The sequence below is a fragment of the Pseudochaenichthys georgianus genome, chromosome 17, assembly GCF_902827115.2.
Source record: "Pseudochaenichthys georgianus chromosome 17, fPseGeo1.2, whole genome shotgun sequence".
Taxonomy (NCBI): Eukaryota; Metazoa; Chordata; class Actinopteri; order Perciformes; family Channichthyidae; genus Pseudochaenichthys; species Pseudochaenichthys georgianus.
Window position 1 is genome coordinate 8,937,343 of NC_047519.1, and position 23,915 is coordinate 8,961,257.

The 23,915-nt window shown below is 40.8% G+C and overlaps 2 protein-coding genes across 4 annotated transcripts; one reads left to right on the top strand and one right to left on the bottom strand.

The window, feature by feature from the left end:
- Positions 1 to 24: 24 nt before the first annotated feature.
- Positions 25 to 13,216, bottom strand: LOC117462795 (deoxyribodipyrimidine photo-lyase-like). Of its 2 annotated transcripts, none has more exons than XM_034105118.1 (10): positions 13,137 to 13,216; positions 12,039 to 12,394; positions 11,812 to 11,960; positions 10,718 to 10,900; positions 10,345 to 10,503; positions 2,847 to 3,045; positions 1,915 to 2,067; positions 858 to 979; positions 614 to 773; positions 25 to 525 (listed from the first exon to the last, which is right to left on the bottom strand). In XM_034105118.1, the coding sequence occupies exons 1-10, from the start codon at positions 13,169 to 13,171 to the stop codon at positions 377 to 379; spliced, it is 1,665 nt and encodes a 554-aa protein (XP_033961009.1). In that variant the 5' UTR covers positions 13,172 to 13,216; the 3' UTR covers positions 25 to 376. The 2 variants fall into 2 exon arrangements, with proteins under 2 accessions (XP_033961009.1, XP_033961010.1); XM_034105119.2 differs by lacking the exon at positions 13,137 to 13,216 and adding an exon at positions 12,601 to 12,841.
- LOC117462796 (UAP56-interacting factor-like) lies at positions 12,860 to 22,178 on the top strand. Of its 2 annotated transcripts, none has more exons than XM_034105121.2 (9): positions 12,860 to 13,035; positions 13,162 to 13,302; positions 13,414 to 13,577; positions 18,803 to 18,954; positions 20,003 to 20,078; positions 20,175 to 20,275; positions 20,416 to 20,490; positions 20,645 to 20,771; positions 21,728 to 22,178. In XM_034105121.2, the coding sequence occupies exons 1-9, from the start codon at positions 12,966 to 12,968 to the stop codon at positions 21,827 to 21,829; spliced, it is 1,008 nt and encodes a 335-aa protein (XP_033961012.1). In that variant the 5' UTR covers positions 12,860 to 12,965; the 3' UTR covers positions 21,830 to 22,178. The 2 variants fall into 2 exon arrangements, with proteins under 2 accessions (XP_033961012.1, XP_033961013.1); XM_034105122.2 differs by having other exon boundaries at positions 18,806 to 18,954.
- Positions 22,179 to 23,915: the final 1,737 nt, after the last annotated feature.

A 23,915-nucleotide genomic window follows, 5' to 3' on the forward strand; every position in this document is an offset into this window, starting at 1 on the left:
TTGTAAACAATAATCAAACAAGTCTTACTAATTATTATTTTAATTATAAATGCTGTATTTCTGATCTTACAGATAAATGACAAGTGTAAAGCTGAAAATGAACAAAAAAACTGATAAGTAAATAGAAAATAGTTTGGATCAAGGACAAGGCATCTTAAGTGTAAAATAATGTTTATGAAAAACAAAAAAGTAGCATAAAACAAAGTTGATAGCCCTGTATGCGTAGCTTGCTGCATACTGTACAGTAAACCAGCTTGATAAGCAAAAACCACATTCCTGAAGTGCATGACAAAAATAGGCAGCGAGTCAAAAAAAGGATGTACAGATGCTCTCTGGAACTTAAGGTGTAGGAGATGTATACTGTATACTTTTGATGCTAGAGGTTTTTGGAACAGTACTTTCTCTCAAACTTAGCTACATCAAACTTCCGCTGGCAGCCTTTGTAGTTCATGAAGCGGATCTTTCCAAAAACCTCTCTCTCTTTCCAGCCTTGGTCATGGGTGCCACAGATAGACCACATACAACCTACAGGAGGGACAAAGAAGGGCATGAATATGTGAGAAAAGTTCATTGAGTTAGTCAGTTACACTGAAAATGTAATCCATGTCCTCACCGACAAAGCCATTGGGGTCCTGGCCATCCAGACTGTAGCGGTCGTTTAGGTAGAGCGCGATGGAGAGCGCCTCCTCTGGTGAAGAAGTCCACTCCAGAATCTTTTTGGCCCAGTACATCCTCAGGAAACCATGCATCTTCCCCTCAGTGATCATCTGGTACTAATGGAGATCATTTGAAATAAACAGCAGTAAGAAAACATATCTTAACACAGACTGGTGATCAAAACTGGAATGAGAAGGTACCTGAGAGGCATTCCAGAGTTTGTCATGTGTCTTTGCTTTCTCCAGCTGCTCCCGTGTGTAGAGATACTCCCTCTTGTCTTCGGCATGATCCTTTAAAGTCTTCTGAGCCCATTCATACGCCCCTGAGGAACACACAGACACTATTTAAAACAAAGACAACTTCAAGAGCTGAATCATTCTAAACATGCTATACAAGCGATCACTATAGACACATTAAAAGAGTAATCTTGATGTTTTGAACTGGGGTTGTACGAGGTTCCTCTCCAGATGGTTTGTTAGCTACAGTACCTTACGCCCCCAGATGAAGAAGCAGACAGTATACCTTGCACGAAAGTAAAGCAATGTACTGCTGTGTACAGGGTCAGCAGGAAAACATTTTAGCAAACTAAAATAAATGCTAACCTAACGCACTACTTGTTTTTCCTTTGGAGTCCGGTGGCTTTGGCGTTAGACTACATTGATAAATGTTTCAACTGTACAGTTCTTATCTTCTGTTTGGTAACTCCTGTCTGGTTCTTCAAACTGCAGCATTCAAGATGCCATCTACACAGACATTACAAAAATGCAACCTCCCCCCGCGGAGTGAGTAGGTGGAACTTAACAAACTCTCTCAGGTTGATTCAAATAAACACACAATATTCAACCAGTCGACAAAAGAAGCTGAGATAAGAGTGGGGGAATTCATCAAAATAGCCGGAAAGAAAAACGAAAAGCAAGACAAAAGTTTAGGAACAACCTGAAATGGAAGAAATCTCCAAAAGCTAGTGACCATGAGGAAGAGCTACAATGGAAAATTAAGCTACCGGATAATGAAGAAACGCTACGTGTGGGGCTCACAACCTTCAGCAACGATATCAAGGAGGTCAAGCAGGAGCTACTATGCCAGCTTTTCACATTTAAAGACCAACATAGATGAAGTAGGAAATAAAAAACCCAGACAAGAAATAAATCAACCCATCCCGTAAATTCAGCCCGCGTTTGATGTTAATGACATCGATAATGGGGCATTAATCATAACGGATTGAACAGGATGCAACTGCAAGAGATCTAAACTAACCCTCAACGCGGTCGTATTTTTCGTTGTAGAAACAGAAGTTGTCCGTCAGCTCCCTGCGCACCACCAGCTCCTCGATGAAGGAGGCAACAGCTGGACCTGCAGAGCTTCCACACTGCTGAACCTGCAGCGCCACACGCTGGGCTGAGAGCTGGCCTGATGGGAGGAACAATTATGGAGGAGGAGGATAAGAAAAGAGCAGAAGTCTTCTGGAGTTAACATTCTCTGATCTATTGTCATGGTCTTTCACGTTTAACTCAAAGAAAGAGAAGCAAGGAAGTACCTCTGTTCCGGTATAAGATTCCTATTTCACTATATCATTTTGGAGAGAGTTGTGTTACTGTTATGTAGGACAATCTTCAATTTGACTAAATTACTAAATTGTTATTATGCTGTACTGTATCTGAAAGGGTGACCAGGTGTCCTGCTTTTTGCTGGATTGCACAGCAATTTCATAATTTGTCCCGCGTCCCATGAATTGAGACATGTTCTGCATTTTATTGACAGTCGCGCCTTCTAAAACTTGGCTTTTATCCCATGGCTGTTTAGAAAGCAAGAGAAGGCTTTTGTCATTAGCTGTGTCAGATGTCAATCAACCTACAAAGTCTGGAAACAAATTGACTTTTGGGTCGGTGGAGGGCGATTCCCAGAGAGTTCAATCAGGCATGGAGGTGAATAGGATTTTAAACGACACTACATGCAAGACTCACAAGAAATGCCAGGCTCAACATTTAAAAAAAAAAAAGAAGATAACCAAACACATAAAGGTAACAGCGTTTACCATTCTGTGAAGCACTCGCAATCATACAGGTCAGCAGTCTGTGATAGTATGCTAGCTCGGGTCCTTTTACTTACATATGAGCAAATGGTTGTTTAATCTTGTAAGAACATGTGGTAATTAAAAGAATGAATAAGAGCATCATGGTGCAACCTACCAAAGCGGATCCAGGGGGACAGCTGGCTGAGGGCCGCAGCGTTTGGGTCGTTGCGTTGGGTTGCAAATAGTTTAAGGCGTTCATCAATGAAGGACTCCAACATGGCGACTCCTCCCTTGGTGCCGGGTTTAGCCCACTCCGGTTCCTCTATGGTTCGGTCTACCTGCAGAGAGGCCAGGGTTTTTTCCCAGTCTACCTTCTGTAACGTCAAGGAAAGAAGAAGAAAATCAGCAGAGGTCATAACTGACAGTGAAGAGCCAAAAATCTAAATATGGTTTTGTAATGACCAACTACAAAAGTGAAAGAAGTTCACTATTCTTTTTTCTTTTAAAATTCGGGAGGATCAAACTAGTTTCCAAGCAATGAATATTGTGTTTTTAGGTTTTCAATTATGACCGTCTAAACCAGCGGTTCTCAAACTGTGGTCCGCGGATCGGTACTGCAGATGGTCCGTGGACAAAAGCTAAATAAAATCCACTTTTTTTCCGTCAAGGATTTTCGGGGACCACCGATTTCGATTGCTATATCGAAATCAGTCGCATTGACCCCAAGACACATTTTGAGTTGTATACACTGTTGGAAAGAGGAGATTCCTAGCTTTCTAATGATATCAGGCAGTGTGGTAGTGGTCGTTGGGCTCATCGGACATTTATGAGAGAACATTTCTAATGTCCGAGTGCAAGTGAATGCAGCACAAGACTTGAGCCTTGTAACCTCTCCCCCGGCCCTGGCGCGAGCGTGGAAATATGATTGGCGGCGATTTCATTTGAATGGGACGGTGCAAAACGTGAAGCATCCGGACCGGACCCAAGTAGACGGAAGGAATGAGGTATTTGCGGTCTACAATGACAGAGAAGAGACTGTCAAGTTTGGCTGTACTCAGCATTGAATCAAAACGCACTAAAGCTTTGGATCTTAATAGGTTTGTGAGTCGTTTGCTGAAGCAGCAGCAGCGCTAAATCTTGAAAATCTTGGAGGTGGGCGTATCTGAAAGCTTGGGGATTTTTTGCGAGCAACGCGACCAACAACCAATCACATGAATCTCCCGCCCCCGACAAACAAAGCAATAGCAATGTTAAAACGAAGTAAACTGGATATAAAATCCCCAAACCGGCGAAAACCTACCAGTTTCACCCACTGTCTCTGCCACCTCCCTCCATGCCTGGTTCCTCCGGTTTGTATCCCGTTACGTTATTAGCGACTGGTCATAAAGAACCGGGTGATTTGCTACCGCAATAACTAATTTCTCCTCCATTTTCAGGAATATAGAAAATTAACTGCGGTCTGGCTCTCCCAGCTTGCACGCGGTTTGATTGGCTTGCGCTTGTACTGTCAGATTTGCATAAACAGGATTTGATTGGCTGACGCTTCCACCTCAGCTTCAAAGTTGAACATTGCTCAACTTTTGAATCCTGAAAATCCTGGAAATCCTGGAAATCTTCGCTTTGCTTCCCCACAATGCAATTCGGCGAAAAGCGAGGCAAAGTGACGTCACCCCATTCAAAGTCAATGGGCAGAAGTGTTGGAAGATTTTTTTAAAGCTGCTGTGTGGACGGGCCGTGACAGTGATTGACAGCTGATAGGAATAATATGATTGTTAATATTATCATATTAATTCAGACAAACATCGATGAGACAGTTAATTAATGTACTTATCGCAGCAGACTGCATACATTCGGTACCCCTGTTTGAAGAGTGAAACAAACTCATTCAGTTATTGTTCAGTTAAAATTCATTCAATTATGTCTACCATCTTATAGGCTATATTTATATTCAAGGCTTTACTGATGTGCCACAATAATATCACCTAATATTATTGCAAGGTGCTATTTCCTGCTCTTCCTGTCTCATGTTTGGTTACTTCCCGGACTCCCTTACTGGTAAGGATACATGTGTTAAATGTAGTATAGTTGTTAGGTTGGAGGCGGGAATCATAGCCATAGAAGCCCGGCTCCGCATCTTAGAAAGTAACTCAGCTAAAGTAAAGCCCATGTTAGCATGTGCGGACCGGCAAAAGGAAGCTCCTCTTAGCCGTCCCCCGGCAACTCCCGAGCAGCAGGGAGGCTGGGTGACTGTTCAGAAGGGGCATAACGCGAAACCCGCAGGTCCCCACCAACCCGTTCACGTATCTAACAGATATTCCCCACTCAGCGAGACACCCGCTGAGAAGCCAACTCTGGTTATTGGTAGCTCTATTATGAGACACGTGAATTTAGAGACCGAAGCCTCCACAGTCACATGCATTCCGGGGGCCAGAGCGGGCGACGTTGAGGCGCATCTTAAACTGCTGGCTAAAGCTAAACGTAAATACAGTAGGATTGTTATTCACGTCGGTGGTAATGATGTTCGTTTACGCCAATCAGAATGCACCAAACTTAATGTGGAGTCGGTGTGTAGTTATGCTAAAACAATGTCGGACACCGTAATCTTCTCTGGTCCCCTCCCCAATCTGATCAATGATGACATGTATAGCCGCATGTCATCATTTCAGCGCTGGTTGTCTTGGTGGTGCCCAGCAAACAATGTGGGCTTCGTAAATAATTGGACAGCCTTCTGGGGAAAACCTGGTCTGATTAAGAGAGACGGCATTCACCCTACTTTGAAAGGTGCAGATCTCATTTCGGCAAACATTTCAGGGCTTTGTGGACGTAATCCATGACAAACTGGAGTTGAGACCAGGAGGCAGAGTCGCAGTCTTACACGCTTCTCTGCGCTCTCTCCTAGGCAGTCACCCATAGGAATCCCGAACCCAATAAAATACCCAATATTAGCGGTGTGTGTGTCTGCCCAAGGACAATTTAAGGTAAAACCTAATAGAGGTGTCATACATAATAACCTAATAAAAGTAAATGTAACAACTACTACAGTGCAACAAAACAGGAAGATTAAATGTGGTCTCTTAAACATAAGATCTCTAGCATCTAAAGCAATATTGGTAAATGATTTAATATCAGATTATAATATTGATATGCTGTCTCACTGAAACTTGGTTGAGACATGAAGAATATGTCAGCATAAATGAGGCCACTCCACCCAGCCATGTCAACACTCATATTGCTCGAGGCACGGGCCGAGGAGGTGGAGTTGCAGCAATCTTTGACTCAAGTTTACTTATCAATACTAAACCAAAATGTAATTATACCTCTTTTGAAAGCCTCGTTTTTAGTCTTACGCATCCGACCTGGAAAACTTTGCAGCCAATCTTATTTGTTACAGTGTATCGTGCACCAGGTCCTTATTCAGAATTCTTATCAGAATTCTCTGAGTTTTTATCAACTTTGGTTCTTAAAACAGACAAAGTAATTATCGTAGGTGACTTTAATATTCATGTTGACGATGATAAAAATAGCCTTACTGTTGCATTTAACTCTATATTAGATTCTGTTGGTTTCTGTCAGAGTGTAAATAAACCAACCCACTGCTATAATCACACTCTCGACCTTGTTCTGACTTATGGTATTGAAATTGAGCAACTATTAGTCGAACCGCATAATCCTGCTTTATCCGACCATTTCTTAGTAACTTTTGAAGTACTGTTACTAGACTACAAAGCATTAGTCAAAAGCTCTTGCAGCAGAAACCTATCTGTTAGTGCTATAGCCACATTTAAGGAAGAGATTCCACCAATACTTAACTCGATAGCATGTCTGCATGTAGGGGAGGAAACTTATACAAAATGTACACCACCCCAAATTGATCATGTTGTTGATAGTGCTATAGATGCGCTGCGAATAAAATTAGACTCTGTTGCTCCTTTGAAAAAGAAGAAAATAAAACAACATCGATTAGCTCCATGGCATAATGCCGAAACCCGCAAAATAAAGTAAAAGTCTAGACAACTTGAAAGGATATGGCGTTCCACTAAACTTGAAGAATCTCGTTTAATTTGGCATATTACTCTCAATGAATATAAGAAAGCACTGCGTAAAGCGAGAGCAGCCTACTACTCTTCATTAATAGATGAGAATAAGAATAATGCAAGATTTCTTTTCAGCACTGTAGCCAGGCTGACAGAGAGCCACAGCTCGATTGAGCCTTCTATTCCCATAGCACTCAGTAGTAATGATTTTATGTGCTTTTTTAACGATAAAATTGTTACTCTTAGAAACAAAATTAATGACCTCTTGCCTTCGACCAGTATAGTGTTATCAACAGCTCCCGGAATCGTAAGTTCTAATATTACACTAGATAGTAAACTAGAATGCTTTTCAGCCATTAACCTTGAACAATTACATTCAATGATTCTCTCTTCTAAACCATCAACGTGCATGTTAGACCCAATTCCAACTAAGCTGTTGAAGGAAGTTTTTCCATTAATTAGCACTTCTTTATTAAATATTATGAATATGTCTTTATTATCAGGCTATGTTCCACAATCATTCAAAGTAGCAGTGATAAAACCGCTTCTTAAAAAGCACAACCTCGATCCAGCTGGTTTATTTATTTATTATTTATCGGCCGTTGTTGTGAGTGTGGACGGTCGGAGCATATATAACGTTAGCTTAGCCTCCATTCAGTAAACACGCATTTTAAAAGGTTTTCCGCCTGCCGTCTGTCTGCAGACTTGTCAAAGCATTAATTCATGGCTATAGACCTATTTCTAATCTTCCGTTCCTCTCAAAAATTCTTGAGAAAGCGGTCGCAAAACAGTTGTGTGATTACTTAAAAAACAATGATTTATTTGAAGATCTTCAGTCTGGCTTTAGAACACATCATAGCACAGAGACAGCTCTGGTTAAAGTCACAAATGATATTCTAATAGCCTCAGACAAGGGACTTGTCTCTATTCTTGTTTTGCTCGATCTCAGTGCTGCATTTGATACTATCGACCATGATATCCTATTGCAAAGACTAGAGCACTTAGTTGGCATACAGGGAACTGCTTTAGGCTGGTTTAGGTCCTATCTATCTGAACGCTCTCAGTTTGTACGTGTTAACGATGAATCTTCCACGCAAACCAAAGTTAGCTATGGAGTGCCACAGGGCTCAGTGCTCGGACCTATTTTGTTCACATTATATATGCTTCCGTTAGGCAATATTATAAGGAATCATTCTGTAAACTTTCATTGTTATGCGGATGATACTCAACTATATTTATCAATCAAGCCTGATGAAATTAATCATCTAAATAAAATTCAAGACTGCCTTAAGGACTTAAAAACGTGGATGACCTTAAACTTTTTGATGTTAAACACGACCAAAACTGAAGTTATTGTACTTGGCCCGAAGAATCTACGAAACAAATTATCTAAAGACATACTAACTATGGATGGCATTAATTTGGCCTCCAGTGAGACTGTAAGGAATCTTGGTGTTATATTTGATCAGGATTTATCCTTTAACGCCCACATAAAATCAATTTCAAGGACCGCCTACTTCCATCTACGTAACATTGCAAAGATCAGGCATATCTTGCCTCAAAACGATGCAGAGAAACTAGTCCATGCATTTGTTACTTCTAGGCTGGATTATTGTAATTCTTTATTATCAGGGAGTACCAAGAAGTCAATCAAGTCGCTTCAGCTGATTCAAAATGCTGCGGCTCGTGTACTAACCAGAGTTAGGAAAAGGGACCACATTACTCCTGTTCTGGCTGCCTTACACTGGCTCCCTATAGAACACAGGATAGAATTTAAAATTCTTCTTCTCGCCTACAAAGCCCTTAATGGGCAGGCGCCATCTTACCTTAAAGAACTCATTATACCCTACTGTCCTACTAGGGCATTGCGTTCCAAGAATGCAGGGTTGTTGGTTGTTCCTAGAATCTCTAAAAGTACAATGGGAGCCAGAGCCTTTTCTTATCAAGCTCCACATTTGTGGAATCAGCTTCCAGTTTGTGTTCGGGCGGCAGACACCCTATCCGTTTGTAAGAGTGCGCTTAAGACCTTCCTTTTTGATAAAGCTTATAGTTAGGGCTGATTAGATTCAGCCCCTAGTTTTGCTGATATAGGCTTAGTTTGTCGGGGGACAATCTTACTTCTTCCTTCTCTCTGTCTATACCCGTGTACACTCATGTTCCGATTAACCCAGCTTCCCCAAATGTCTTTCTTTTTGGTGTCTATATACGCTGGGATCCGGAGTCATGGATGATCCTGCGGTCCTGGATCGCGAGCGCTGGATCTTGAGTCGTGGCTGTGGTCCTGGATCATAGGTCCTGGATGGATATCCTCGTGGATTCATCTTCCTATTATATACACACATGCATTTCCAAACATTTGGACTACCTATGTTGCAAATGTATTATCTTTTCAATTTACACATGGCATCTATTGCACGTCTGTCCGTCCTGGGAGAGGGATCCCTCCTCTGTTGCTCTCCCTGAGGTTTCTCCCATTTTTCCCTTTAAACTGGGTTTTCTTTGGAAGTTTTTCCTTGTACGATGTGAGGGTCTAAGGACAGAGGGTGTCGTATTGTCATACTGATATTCTGTACACACTGTGAAGACCACTGAGACAAATGTAACATTTGTGATATTGGGCTATATAAATAAACATTGATTGATTGATTGATTGATTGATTGATTGATTGATTGATTGATTGATTGATTGATTGATTGATTGATTGATTGATATTGAGTTAAAATATCAATAGTGTCAGTGTGGCTTTCCAAGTTAACATTGATTGATATGACTGCGATTAAATCAGCATATACTTCTGCCAGGGGATGCCACCCCTCAAAATCTCCTGCCACCCTCTTGCCACCACATGAATATGTTTCTAGATCCGCCCCTGAGTAGGCTATATTTTTCGTTTTGTTTATTTAATAAGTTAATTTCAGGACAACTTTGGGAATTTTGTTTGTTATGAGATTTAAATTGTGTGAAAGTAGAGATAGAGAGAGAGAGAGAAGCAGCACTGTCTGCGTAGTTGCAATACTGTAGCTCAACCATTTATGCAACTTAGGCCTATACATTGTTTATGTTACTTATGTGCCGGTGTGTCCATGGGTTTGAGTCTGTGTGTGTTGAGCGCAGCGCCGTCTGCTTTTTGCAGTACAGTAACTAAAGTAGGACTAAGCATACTGGTAGTTTTTGTTTCTGCCCGTTTTGTGAGTTCACTGCGTGCGTGAGCACTTGTGGCATTGTTTGGGATGACCTAATTAAAATAGCGTCCGCCGTCCTCTTTGAGAAACATACACAACGCAGACAGACACCGGTCACACATGCGACAAAAGTATCAGATAGGCTTCAATTGACTTTTGATTGTCTATAATTAACTATAAAAATATATCAGCGTTTTAACACTACGTTTATATATGTACTTATTTTTACGGTTTGCATATGAGGTGGTCCACGAAAATCCTTGATAATAAATAGTGGTCCGCATAAACAAAAAGTTTGAGAACCCCTGGTCTAAACCAATCAAAAAGTCCTACAAATGCCATACTTCTGTTATTCTCTTTATAATATTGAATTCACTTTTATTCACAATCACAACTCTCTGACTGTGCTGGTTAATCACTGTTCAAAGGTACTCTCATGGTTACTGCAGCACTTACTTTGGCGGTTCTTGCAGCTGTGTAGGGGTGTTTCTCTACAAGAGGAAGGTCTGTGAGGAAATCTGGAAGAAGCTTTGTGATTTTTCCACGGATTGTTCTGGCTGCGTACTCAAGTTTAGGTGAGGCTACCCAGCAGGGAACAACATTGTGGGCATCAACCTATAAAAGAGAAATATAGGTATTTATAACAGATAATAAAGGAATACTGACAGCACACATTTGCAAATACAAAAGGGAAATACATGTACAATGAGAGTGCTATTACAGTGTTTCTCAAAGCCATTTTATTTTTAACAAACATGATGAGGACAAGATATCAGTGAAAGACGGGGGGAAACGCATCGACACTAACTTCCTCTCTGAGTGAAAGTACCTGTATGAGGGGAATATCTTTTGGAAGAGTCTTTTTAACGTCCTCCAACCACTGCAGTGGCTCTCTGAGGGGGGAGAAGTCTGTTACCACTGCGCCCAGTTCTCGATCAGACACAAAGCCGGGGAGAACGTCTCCAGCTGAACCATGGAGCAGGTGGAACTGGATATCTAAGGCTTTGCACTCCTGTTTAGTGAGGGCAAAACAACAACAATGAATATGAGTAAAGGTGCAAAGAAATTGAATGTCATGTGTAAAATGTATTTGTATTGTCTTTATGTAACTCACAGCAAGCTTTAAATGAATAACAGAGGCCCAATAATTGATCCTTGTGGGACACCTGTGAATAATCCACAATACCTGCATCAGATACCTAAGGCGTATGTCTCTAATCTGCTTGTTTCAGGTTGATATAATCTAATGTAAAACACCACAAAAAAATGCCCCTTCAATTATTTGACTAGTTGGTTATAATTGGTCTAAACCAATCTAAGATTTCTTTAGTCAATAAATAATTATTCCATAATTTGAGAATCTTCCAAGCAAAACTCTTGTAAAATGGTTCTTTAGAAAATCTTTTCGGAGGAACTCCGTTTTACAGATCTGTTAATTAAATAAACAAATCAATCAGTCGACAATATGTTTCTTTCGTAAAGGACAGCCCTATAACAACAAATCCTTGCAATCAAGAAGCATCATTAAGAGAAGGTCTGCATGTTTTAATCACCATTGTAATTGATTTATTCTCTGCCTATCCAAATAATTGTTTAAGGCATACATCCAATACAAATATAGTCAAGCTAGCTTTAAGTTTTCATTATACAATAGTATTATATTAAACGGAAAGCGATGCATTATTTAGGGACTGCAAGTATTTGGTGTTATTGCTAGAACTGGTTGATGTGCCAACCGAAAAATAGACAAACTAAATCATGCATTTTGATTTGATTGATTGTATTTTTTATATTTATATTCTTGGTTTTGCAGCACATCTTTTTTATTTTTTATCGTGTACATAAATACCCTAAACAAAAGGCCTTGTATGTGTCTACTGAATGTACAGTACTCGGAGCATTTAAAAGTCATGACATGAATACCTTTTCAACTTCTTTCAGACCTTTCAGCATGAAGCTGTAATGTCTCAGAGTGGACAGCAATGATTTTGGGACAAACAGGCAGAAACAGACGTGCAGAGGAAGCTTCTCCTTCAGAGCAAGCTGCTGGGCATGGATCAGAGCCCAATTATCTGAAACAAACAAAACATGTTGACCACTGAGAGGACACAAGCCAATAAAAATGCCCTTGTTGCTGTGTTAGTGTTTACCTTGTACTCTGTGGTCTCGTGACATCCAGTACAGGACACCCTCTGAGCCCTGCTTTATCCTCTCAGTGTTAGATGTGTAGCGGAGGCGTTTTCTGTTGAATTTCATCTGCTTGTTCTTTGTCCTCTGCTGCTTCAGACTGTCCTTCAGCCAGCCCTTCTCCTTCGTGGGATCCAGCTTCTGCTGCTTAGCACCGGGCTCTTTAACAGCAGCAGCAGCAGCAGCAGATGTAGACTTTCGTTTTTTCTCAGACATGATGGCTTGACTGGTGAATGCCTTGGCCTTTGTTGAGAATAATGAAGTGGGTCCCTGATCACTTTGGGCGACAACTTTCAAGTATTGCCTCAAGAAAGATGAGCTGCAGATAAACCACATTGAACATAGTCAAATACTAAAGATACCACGTGAACGTTAGCCAAACATAAGAAAAACATAACAGAAGTACGAACACAAGCCTATGAGCTAAGAAACATTAGCGAGACATTCAATTATAGAAACAATGCCATCAACACGACGAAGTTAACTTGTTATTCAAACTACCCGCGCGTGGAACATGTAACTTACCTCCTGCAAATGCTGTGCAGTATACAATTAATAGTAATGGCGGAGCTAATTTAAAGCCGACAGAAACGTCATTTTAACAGTCGAACAATGAAAAACGCGTTAGCGGGCGTTGCATTTCCTTTATACAACTAGTTACATGAGCAATTCAATGTTACGGTTTTGTAACACACTGTTTTGATTGGATTTAACTACATTTCCAACAATGCAACGTGATTTAATGTCTTGAAAGCGCATGCGCAATGCAGTTTGAAGGAGGGTCGTGTATTTTTGTAGCGTAGCCTCAAAAGGGACGAACAGTTAGCACGGCTGCTGACTACTACTACTATAATTTCCTTTGCACTCAAGATTTATCGTGATTTGACAGTATGAACGGTGATAATGCAGCAGCTAGAGGGAGAACACCTGCGGTTACGGACAAAGTCGACATGTCATTAGGTAAGGTCCTCGATAGAAACACTATAAAGTACTAGCTAATGCTAGCCACTGACAAATGGTAGGTAGCTAAATATACCTAATTTGAGTATTCAGACGCTCACATTGCTCTTGTGTTACATTGCACAGATGACATCATTCGGTTAAACAAGAAAGAGCAACAGTTACAGAGGAGACAGGCCACAGTGACCCGCAGACCAGTGAAAAAGAAAGGCCGTCTGACCCAGGGAAAGGGCTTCACAACCCGGACAGCTGGACCAGTGCAGAGAAGTGTGTGTGCGCGTGCGCGCGCGCTTTCTCAGCTGTTGTATGCTGGTAACATGGACCTTTTGCATGTTATTACTTTCTCCATACATGTGTCGCTAATATTATCTTTACCAGGAGGAGGTGTGCCCAGAGGAGGAGCAGCTACATTAAGAAACAGAAGGGTCCCTCCCCCACCTGGTCGACGGCGGGGTCAGGGGGTTATCACCGGGCTGGCAGCACGGCGGCCCGGGGCCCTGCTGAAGAGGGTCGGTACCCTGAACAGAGCCGCAGTCACCCAGGTAATGGAGACATACTGGAGTGGAGACATGTGGGATGTATTGTTGTCAGATCAGATGTGACAGTCCCCAGGCAAATCACAACATCAAGAAGGCAGCCTTTATTAATCCCCTAGGGGAAATTCAGGTTTCACACTGTTTTTGTTATTCAAGTGTAGTTCAAATACACAAATGCATTGATGGAGAGGTTTCAGAGCAAAGGAGCTGCCGTGTTTTGGCATCCAGGAGTAGAAGGGTTCAAAACAATAAAACATAGACTTGAAACCTGTTAAGCCAGAGAGACCCCGGTACCGGGGCACTGCCGCAACTTCTTGCAGGAAACAGTGGCCATTTCTCAATCGCGAGGAAACTGGCTTCCAAGCCAATATTTCAAGGATACTAACTCATCTCATGATCATTTTAATTTTTTTTTCAAAAAAAAACCCACAATGCTAACGCTGAGCCTCTGAATTAGCAACGAGCGAAAAATGCTAACAGATGACCCGATGCACCGAAATTCACTCACAAAACCTTATCATTTATGCACATCCAACCCATTGTTTCACATCGTGAGGTGACACAGAATCGAAGGGTACCCTCATTATCTCTCAATTATACGAACTCGCGGAGATAATAACAAGAACAGACATCAAAACATATGGCGCTAGGTCGCTAAAAAGGCTAACATGGCTCACCTGTGTCGCAGTCTGGTCAAAAGTGGTCTTCAATGGCATTAAAACAATAAAAATGCTGCTGAAGTTAATCCATAGGTTAATCCAATGTGTCTGTGTCCCTTTTGAAATGATTTCTGATAATCCATAAGCAATAAACCTGCATTTCCGTTTCTAGAAGTCAGACCTAGAGATAGCTTCACTCTGTTGCAAAACTGTGCGCGAAGCCCACACCTTTTTGTTTTAGACTGTGTGTGAGTGGGTTCCAGAGAAATGGTAAAACCCCCATTTCCACCCAAATCACCTCAGAGGTGGAGTTTTTTTTGCTAAACCTCTCTAAAAAGGTCAAATGTCACTTGTTTTGCATCAATCTTGAGACAGGGTACTTATTATATGTTGTACTTTGGATTCCTAAAGCTTTTAGTCTACCTTACCATCATCCAAGGGTAGTTTTCACTATAAGTAAAAAAGAATTTTTGGACAGACACTATAATTTACAGTTTTTTACTATGTTCAATCTGAATTTTCTTTAAAATAAAAAACATCTATATTGATTCTGACTTTTTTACATCCAACTCACAGTTTTTCATTACTTTGAGAAAAAAGATTATTAATTTAACCCTTTTTAGAAGTGAAGATATGGTCATTTGTTCTGGGAATGTCATTTTCGAGCCTGAGACCTGAAAAACAGGCTCAGGGCTAAACTGGTTAAAATATAGCCTGGCCAGTAACCACTGTAAAACCATTACAAACATATTTATAAAAAACATCTGCATTCAACGTTGTAATTTGTGAGTTGATCTTTGATCTTTCAAACCTTTATAGTTTTGATACTTTATCCATAATAGGCGTACCAACTGTGGACCCCTACTGCTCTATGCCGCCTTACATACCTATCTTCAACGCATTGTAGTTCGCCGTGTATAAGTGTACATTAATAGGCAAAACATTTATTGTATGCTTTTATTCAGCATCCCACTTGTAGGTACGCTATTTAAGCTTGATATGATGTTGCTAAAATGTCCATGAACATCAATATATATCAAAACTAAAATATATTTGCATGCACACATGAACACAAACCTATATAACACACTACAGGAAAGGGAAACCCCCAAAAAGCGTAATAGGACCCATTTTAAAATGTTCTGTCCACTGAGACACCACATCTTAAATACAAAGTATAGTGGAGCATTTTGGGGGGGAAATGTAAAGTAGTGGTGTTGATGTCAATATCTAGCCTAGTTAGGTTTACAAACTTCCTCCTGCGGAATTGGAAGATATAAACACAGCAGTTATTTTTATGTTAAGAAAAAGCCCAAGAAGAATGAATGAATACATTCTATCATTACATTATAGCTGAGAAAGAAAGACTCCACTAAGACGTCACTCAAATACTTCTTAATAACTTATGCATCAATATTATTTGTTACCTTGGTAACCTGAGGCCTGTACTACGAAGCCGGTTCAACATAACCTGGATATGTTTGAGTTACCCGGTTTACCTAATCTAAAACAAACGCGCTCTCGCTAAACGGTCCTATCTAGTTATATGCGTGTGTTCACATAAAAGGGGCGGGGTTAGCAACATTTGACCAATTACAAACATGGAGAAGCGTACTGACAGCGCAGCGTCATAGAGTGGCGAAGTCCCTCCCCTTCCGGGGGAGCTCCATGGGACCTTATTTCGGAAAAATTATGTATTGAAGTCAATGGAGAGAGAAAGATTATCTTTCGATCCCGTTTGAATTGTGCCACGAATTACACATATGATGTTTGTCAATGTAAAAGATAATTTTGCAAGTCAAAATCTTTTAAATGTGTCGTAAAACTGTGAAGTAACACGTTTTTTGTGTGAAACCGCTCAATGAACTACATCTATGGTCTCGCAGACTAGCACAACAACACACGTCACCAAGATGGCCGTCACTACTGTCTTGCCAAACAAGGGATTGACTACCCTCACTATCACCACGTCCAGAAGAATGTCATGCAAAGCTGCCTGCCTGCCTTCCTTTGATTCTCTCTGAACTGCCTGATCTTTTTAATGTTTAATGTCAACCATTTGTGCAGATAGCATGAAGTAGAACAGATCGTCGATGCTAATGTAGCGTTAGCATTTCTCCCCCGGGCTTAAATGGTGTATTATAGAATGATCACACCGGTGACAGTACTCTTCAAAGGGTTCACGAAATATGACTACTACTCTTACTGTTTAACATGATGGGTTACTTGATGTTACTTCATGTTAAGGCTAATAAAAATGACAAGGCTAAGACTGTAATGCTAACTAACGTGCTTGCTACTAGCTAGTTAGCTAACTTGATCCAGCCACTCCTGGTCCTCTCATCAGACGGGAAGGGAAAGAACGAGCAAGACCCATTGCTGGTATGATAACAACCTGGCACTAAGCACACAGGCATCTTAAAGTTATCTTATCTTCGCTATCTCTAATTTGGTGAAGGAAAACAATTGTGACATCAGTTATGACATCACTTACGCGACTCTGGGATTTGTAGTCTTTCTAGTTGCATATTTTTCATAGTCTTATATCTCAACAGTTTTACGACAAACTGTGACTTTTTTTACATGGAAATTATTTGTAAGATTGACAACCATCATATGTGTAATTCATGGCACAATTCAAACGGGATCAAAAGATACGTTTTCTTTCTCCATTGACTTCAATACATTATTGTTCCAAAATAAGGTCCCATGGACCGGAAGAAGATGGGCGTGACTTCGCCGCTCTACTTTTCCCACAAAGGTTCATGAGAACTTAGTTCATGAGAACTCTGTAGTTCTTTAGTCATGAACTGGGGAAGGATTAGGCAAATGAAGCCGCTGACGTCACTTCTTCTTCTGCTTTGGGTTTACTGGTAGGCTGCAACTGAAGCCTTCCGAGTAAATCGCCAGAACGCCGACACCTCCTCATCTCCACTGCTCCCATGTTTTCTTTTGTGTTGCCATAAGTTAGTCTCTCTGCGTTTGTGCGCTGGGCTAATGCTAATGCTAATGCAAGGATAATAAAATGCCGGCTTCACAAAACTTTTTTGGAGTTTTACGTGGTGGTTTGCAATCCGCCCAGCCAATCAGACACAGGAACCTTTTTCTCCTACAAAAGTCCCTGCTCTCTAGCAGGGACGGAAAAGGGGGTAAAAAGGTTCTGATGAACTCATTTTAGTTCCGGCTCTTTTTGGTGTGAACGCAACATTTCGGAACTATATTGGAACTAAAGTGGGAAAAGTACTGCGGTGTGAACGCGGCTATAATATACTTCCTGAATGAAAAGTGAACTATAATATTAGACAAATATTAAGACTTTAAACAAACATCCATGACTTAAACACTTTATCCAGGATAAAAGCCACATACCTGCAAGGTGAATACAGCTGGTAAAAGAAAAGTGTTTGAATGCGTTCAGTAACAGGTTTATGATATCACTGCCCCGTCTAAGACACGATCTGACTTTAATTACATTTGACTCGAGTGTTTCGTCAACTTAAAGTGATGCTTAAAATAATACTTCTGCATACAGTCTGTGACACTGTGAGTGTTGCACGGCCAGATACGGCTCAGCTGACTCAGATCAGGAGATATATGATACATTCACTTTTATTTTGTCATTTACAAAGCCATGTTGGATAAACTACCATCTTATATCTGCTCCCTGATCTCTCTGCGAATTGAAAGTACTTATTGCCTGAGATCGCATGCTGTGGTTTTATTAAATGTGCCAAGTGCTAGGACTGTCTTGGGGAAGAAGGCTTTTAGATGTGCAGCTCCACTAACTTGGAACAGTCTGCAGAAAGAATGGGAAATTACCAAGCTAGTACCTCTACATGTTTTTAAAGCTCGGTTGGATGCTACTCACTCAGATGCTGTTGGTACCTGTACATGTGGTTAAATATGTAAATTGTAATCCCTGTACATTTTGCTGTATGATGTCCTTTTGTTGTTCTGTTGTTTATGTTGTTATGTCTTCTTGTGGAACCTACTGCTGCAGGTCTCCCTTGAAAAAGAGATCATTGATCTCAAAGGGATTTTACCTGGATAAATGAAGGTTTTGAATTGAATTATGATGTGATATGAATGATAATGGGACACATCGACGTCTGCATTCACAGTGCAGACTGTACGTAATGTTACTTTGACCCGGTTACTTATGTTGTGGCAGATATTTAATTAAGCTTTCTTAACGCTAATGTTATAATAGTCAGATTGCTCTGAAGATGGAGGTGATATTCTATTAATGTTCACAAAGTCGGTGATTTTTGCCGGCCGTCTTTCCTGCGACAGCAGTTTAAACTGTATTTCCTTTCTCCTGTAATATGACTTGATCGCTTTAAACTCCGCACACTGAGCTCTGATTGGTCAGCAGGCAGTGCTTTCACTGAGTTGAGCTCTTAGCCTGCAACATAACCTGCTTTTTTTTCGAGGGAGGGGGGGTCAGAGGGCCTAGGTATAAAAGGCACGGCTCGCCACTGCATTTTGAGTATTAATCTGAGTTATGCTATATTTCAGGCAGTACGTTTTCAAAATCTTGCCTTACGGTTATACTGTGTCTCTCATTCGCAGCAGAAAACCAGGCCGAAAGCGAAGCCCTTCATCCAGCGCCCCGAGGCCCCGTACAGGAAGCCAGAGGCTCCGAGGCGGCCATACCGGCAGCCGGACCCCCGCAGGGGACAGAGCGCAGCGGGGGTCCGAAAACCCTTCCAGCTGAGACGCCGGTGAGAACAGCTTCAGGAACCACCTGTGCAATGTGTGGACCTCTCAGATGTGTACATACCTTTTAGCATTATATGTAATGTAATGTTTTTAACAGTCATACACACATAGACATTTGCAACACCCCTTGCCCGCGCCCTTAACGTCAAATATTCTGAGAAAAATTACAAAAAGTTAAATTCATAATTTGTTTAATTTCATCTTGGGTTTTTTGCGGTTTTTTTATGCATGTTTGTTGTATGCATGTGTGAAATGTTTCTTTGTAAAGTGTCTTTAAAGGTGGGGTAGGTCATTTTGGAGAAACCAGCTCCAGTGCCCTAGAATTTGAAAACACACAGCCGGAAAAAATCTGCTACTTCCTTCCAGAGCCCCTCCTCCAACACACACGACACACACATGACCAATGAGGGCACGAGATAAGTTTGTGCACAGATGGAAGGCTGACAGGCAGGTAGGCCACCCAGTTACTTTAGCCGGGCCGGCTCAGATGATTGGTCGTGCTTTTTACAGAACCACGGCTTCCACTGATGACATTTTTGTATGGATATTTTGTCAAAGCACTTCAGATGTTCATTGCTATCGGGACGTTAAGAGCATTCCATGGAATATAACAAAAAGTGTATCTTGAGCCGGTTTCTCAAACTTTCTCAAGCATTTATATAAATGTAATATTATAAAACTAATAATAATGATTATACTTATATAACTATATATATTTGTTATAATTATGGTCATAACACTAATAATTATAATGTATTATTATTATTTTAATACTATTCTATACTTCAATGAGATATGATATTTTTTTATAGGGTTTTATTATTTTTATATGATTTTCTGATCACTTCCAGAAATAGTGTAAAATCCTCTCATATTTCTTTAAATTATTAGATTCTTACCACATAGGTATTTGTTTCCAAACAAAGGCATCATTCAATTATCAAGGTGTGTTCAGCTATGTCAACACACACACAACACTGTAATCTGTACAGCATCACACACAGTTCACATGCAGCTGTACTTAACACTGCTGCCCTTTTACTCCTGCAGACCCCTGCCCCCTGTCCCGCCGCAGACTCACAGAGACGCCCGCCAGGCCACCTTCCTGTTCCACAGAGGACTCAAGGTACGGGATGGGTTACATGACATCCAGAGTGTTGAAATGCAGTGTATCCGTAAATGAAACTGAAAGTGTTTTCTGTTTTCATCTCCAATTGTACAGGTGCAGGCCCAGGTGATAAAGCCAAGTCCTCACAGTCCTCAGAGTCCTCACAGTCCTCAGAGTCCTCACAGTCCTCACAGTCCTTCAGCCAGAACTCGCCAGTGAGTATTATAGGCTGACACAGAGTCTAATTGTCTCTAGTGGTTGAATGTCTGTATGTCTCAGTATTAACTATGAGGAAAGGAAGTTCTGTTTGCCAGTGTTTGTGTGCTAAAGCGCAGTGTCTCTGTTTGTCCACCAGGTGGCGCACATCATCAACCAACAATGGGATCTTGACTATTTCAATTGACAACCCCACAGCCAGGACTCAGCCTGAGTAAATATCTTTAATTTAATTTGTACACAGTGACATCATTCGCATAAGCATGTATTATTTATTACTGCTGTATAGTATTTTATTATATTACACACAAATAAATACAGAAATATTCACCCCTACACACCTCGTGATCAAAGTGACTTGTTCCCAGGCCCCCCTCTGCTTGGACCCTGCATCCCCCAGCAGCCATTGCAGCCCCTCCGAAGGTAGAAACGGTGGAGAAGAAGATCCCCAAAGGAGTGCCTCTGGAGTTTGACATCAACAGCGTTGGGAAACCGGTGAGAGCGCAGTACTCATCACTCAGTGTGCTTAGATACGCAAGCACTGGACTGTTTTGATTTCAATTGTTTGTAAACCCATATTGTCTAAAAAGAAAAACAGGGGAACTGAATTTTGAGGAATGAAAATCAAGTATTTGAACACCATGAAACAAGTCCCATTTTCTTAACCAAGTGCTTAGAAAGTCCTCCGAATAAAAAAAAGTCTTATGTGATAGGATTCTCCTCAACGTTTAAGTCTTGAGACACGTTGTCTTCATACTTGGTCTGAATACTATTACTAATGCCGGCTGGTAAAGGGAAAGATCTCTATGTTTTACAAGCACTTAATCTTGGGACTATTTGTCTTTTCAAAATAAAGCGTCATTGCTGGAACTACAGTTAGTAAGACACTGTCTCACTGTAAAGTCTGTGAGGACGGACGCTCTGACGGGCGTCACTGTGACCGCTTGAGAAGTGTTGTGATGGGGGTTTGAGCCCTCAGCGTTGTTGTCTATCAGGTTATATGTGTGTGTGTGTGTGTGTAACACTGCATGTGTGCATGTATGACTGTATGCTCAAAGCATTACATATGAAGTCTCATCAAATACATATACTGCACTGTATTATAAATACATATTACATCTATGTAATATGCAGGCCTAAAGAATCACACAAAGTTAGCAGGAAAAAGCCATTACAAAGAGCTTATAAATAATTGCTCAAAGTAAAATACACATCAGTTTCCAGCTTCACCGATAAGTTTAAATTGGTGACTTGAATATGTACATTAGATAATAAAAAACAAAAACATTAATCACATCATTTATTTGTAAAAAAAAAAACCGATATACTTTTGACAATTATTATTTAGAAGTCCAGAAAACGACGCACATGTCTTTGAATGTAATTGTGTAACGTCTGTCGGACCACTGAAATCATTTCTCTCAGTAAAGTTGTCTTTTTTGTCCGTGCAGCAAACGGCGCTCACCCTGAACGAGCGGTTCCGCATCCTGAAGGATCAGCGCTCCTCCACGGCACAGAGCGGCAAGGGCAGCAGATTTGTTACCGTTGGTTAGTTGTGAGGCAAATTACCCAGAAGCCCCTTTGTCCTGTTCTACACAGTGAACCCAACCTTCCTGATGGAGGGGACAGACTCAACCACTGACTTTACTAAAGAAAGGGAGGATAACAACATGTTCCCATTCATTGTCCTCCACTGTCTGTTGTGGACGTCCCACACCGGGGAGGAAGGGACTCGTTCTCTCCCATGGCCTTGGACTGTCGACACCATCATGACGACTGTTCGGACGCGCCTCTCTTCACAGAGAAGCGCTATGTGTTTGCAAGGGTGGCACGTATGATCTCTAAACCCTTTTTGTGAGGATTGTTTTGTAATGTTTCTTCAAATAAATGAGTTTTCTCTAATGATGTGTACAGGTTCAAATCCCTGTGAAGTTCCATCTGCTCAACATATTCACCCGGCCCCCCTCTTCACAGTGTGAGGAACCCACGTTAATGGGTTTAAATGTTGTTAAAGGGAGACGTTGCCGCCTCCTATCTTTCTATTAGCCTTCAAACACCTTTTGAAAACAGTCTGTTTTGACTAACTTGGCAGGCTGGCTTGATATGCAGCTCGTGTGGTAAGTCCAAAATAAAATGTATTCAAAGTTAAAAACAAAAGATGTACAACTCAAATATGATTAGCAAACTTAGATTGTCCTATTTTCTTCAAAAATAAACGGTTGAGAACTGCGTCTTGTTGGCTTCTCCCACTCAGGTTGCCAATATCTGTCTCCTGCCGTTGTGGGAAATGTAGTCTTTTATCTTAAACTACATATTACAGATTTGACCACCAGGTGGCAATAGTATTTGACCTTTGACATACAAACAAAAACGGGCTCTAACGGGACTATAACTGTATGACCCAGAAAACAGTGTGCATCCACTAAAGGGAGAATATAGTTCCTCTGCTTCAGCTTGTGAGTCCGACTGGAGCCAGCACTATTGAGTCAGACGGAGTTCACAGCCAAATAAAACCATTCTCGATGTCTCGTGTTGGAGATATCCGCTTTATATGCAACTAATTGGTTTGTGGTGCTCCAAGCGCCAAAGAAATACATTTCTGTCACTGGGTCATATCTGAAAAGAGACAACTGTTGGTTTTTAAAGACATGTTATTGCGGATAACGGACACCGGAACAATCTAGATTGATAAATAGCACTCCAGGCTAGAGGGAAAATATACTTGTGATTTTATGGCAAATTGTCCCTTTAAAAATAAAATATTGTATTAAACTAGTTAAAATGAGACAAAAGAAACCCATATTATGGAATCTGAATATTGCTTTTATTTAAATACATTAAAATTTGCAATGTAACAAAACTATTGGCATATGAATCTCAAACACCATTTAAATGAACAAAACATGGCTCACTTCATTTTTCTGTGACTAGTGTCAGTAACACTAGGTTATTTTCCTCTGCTCCGCATCATCCCCCCCCCCCCCCCTTCTCCCATTTACACTGTTCACAGACTATCTTACAATAAGAGTGCTGAATAAAAATGAGGTAAGAAAGTGGTTTGAAGATTACAGATCATGCAGAACATGCTGACGGCAACAAAATATCGTGAAGGAGGAAGTAACAAAAAAAGAAATACATGTGTGCATTTAAAAATAATCAATTTCTTTACACAGCTTTGCATCTTTGGTTACAAAGTAGGTTGAATGATTTTCACAGCTTCCCCCCCACCTGGCCCCTCAAGATAAACATTGGGAGGAAAAAAAAAATCATGAAGGTGGGGGTGATGGCAATACTAATTCCTTTTTAGATAACAGAATGATATCTTCAAATACCTTTCTGCAGGCTCACGTTACGATTTGATGTCGACGGGTGAGGAGACACCCGTCAAGGCTCTTAATACTTTATATTTGACAAAAATGTACATTCATAGTTGCGGAAAAGGATTACGGCCACTGTGAATGTGTTTGAGATTCGACCAAGTGATTTCTTTTTTTAATTCTGAGGAAAAAAATGTAAGACTTAAGACTTTTTCTCAGAATTTGAAATAAAAATCAGAACAATTACTATTTTTCCTCAGAACTCTATAATTAAAGTCAGAATTCCAACTTATTATCCGATTCATTGAGAATTCTACTTTTT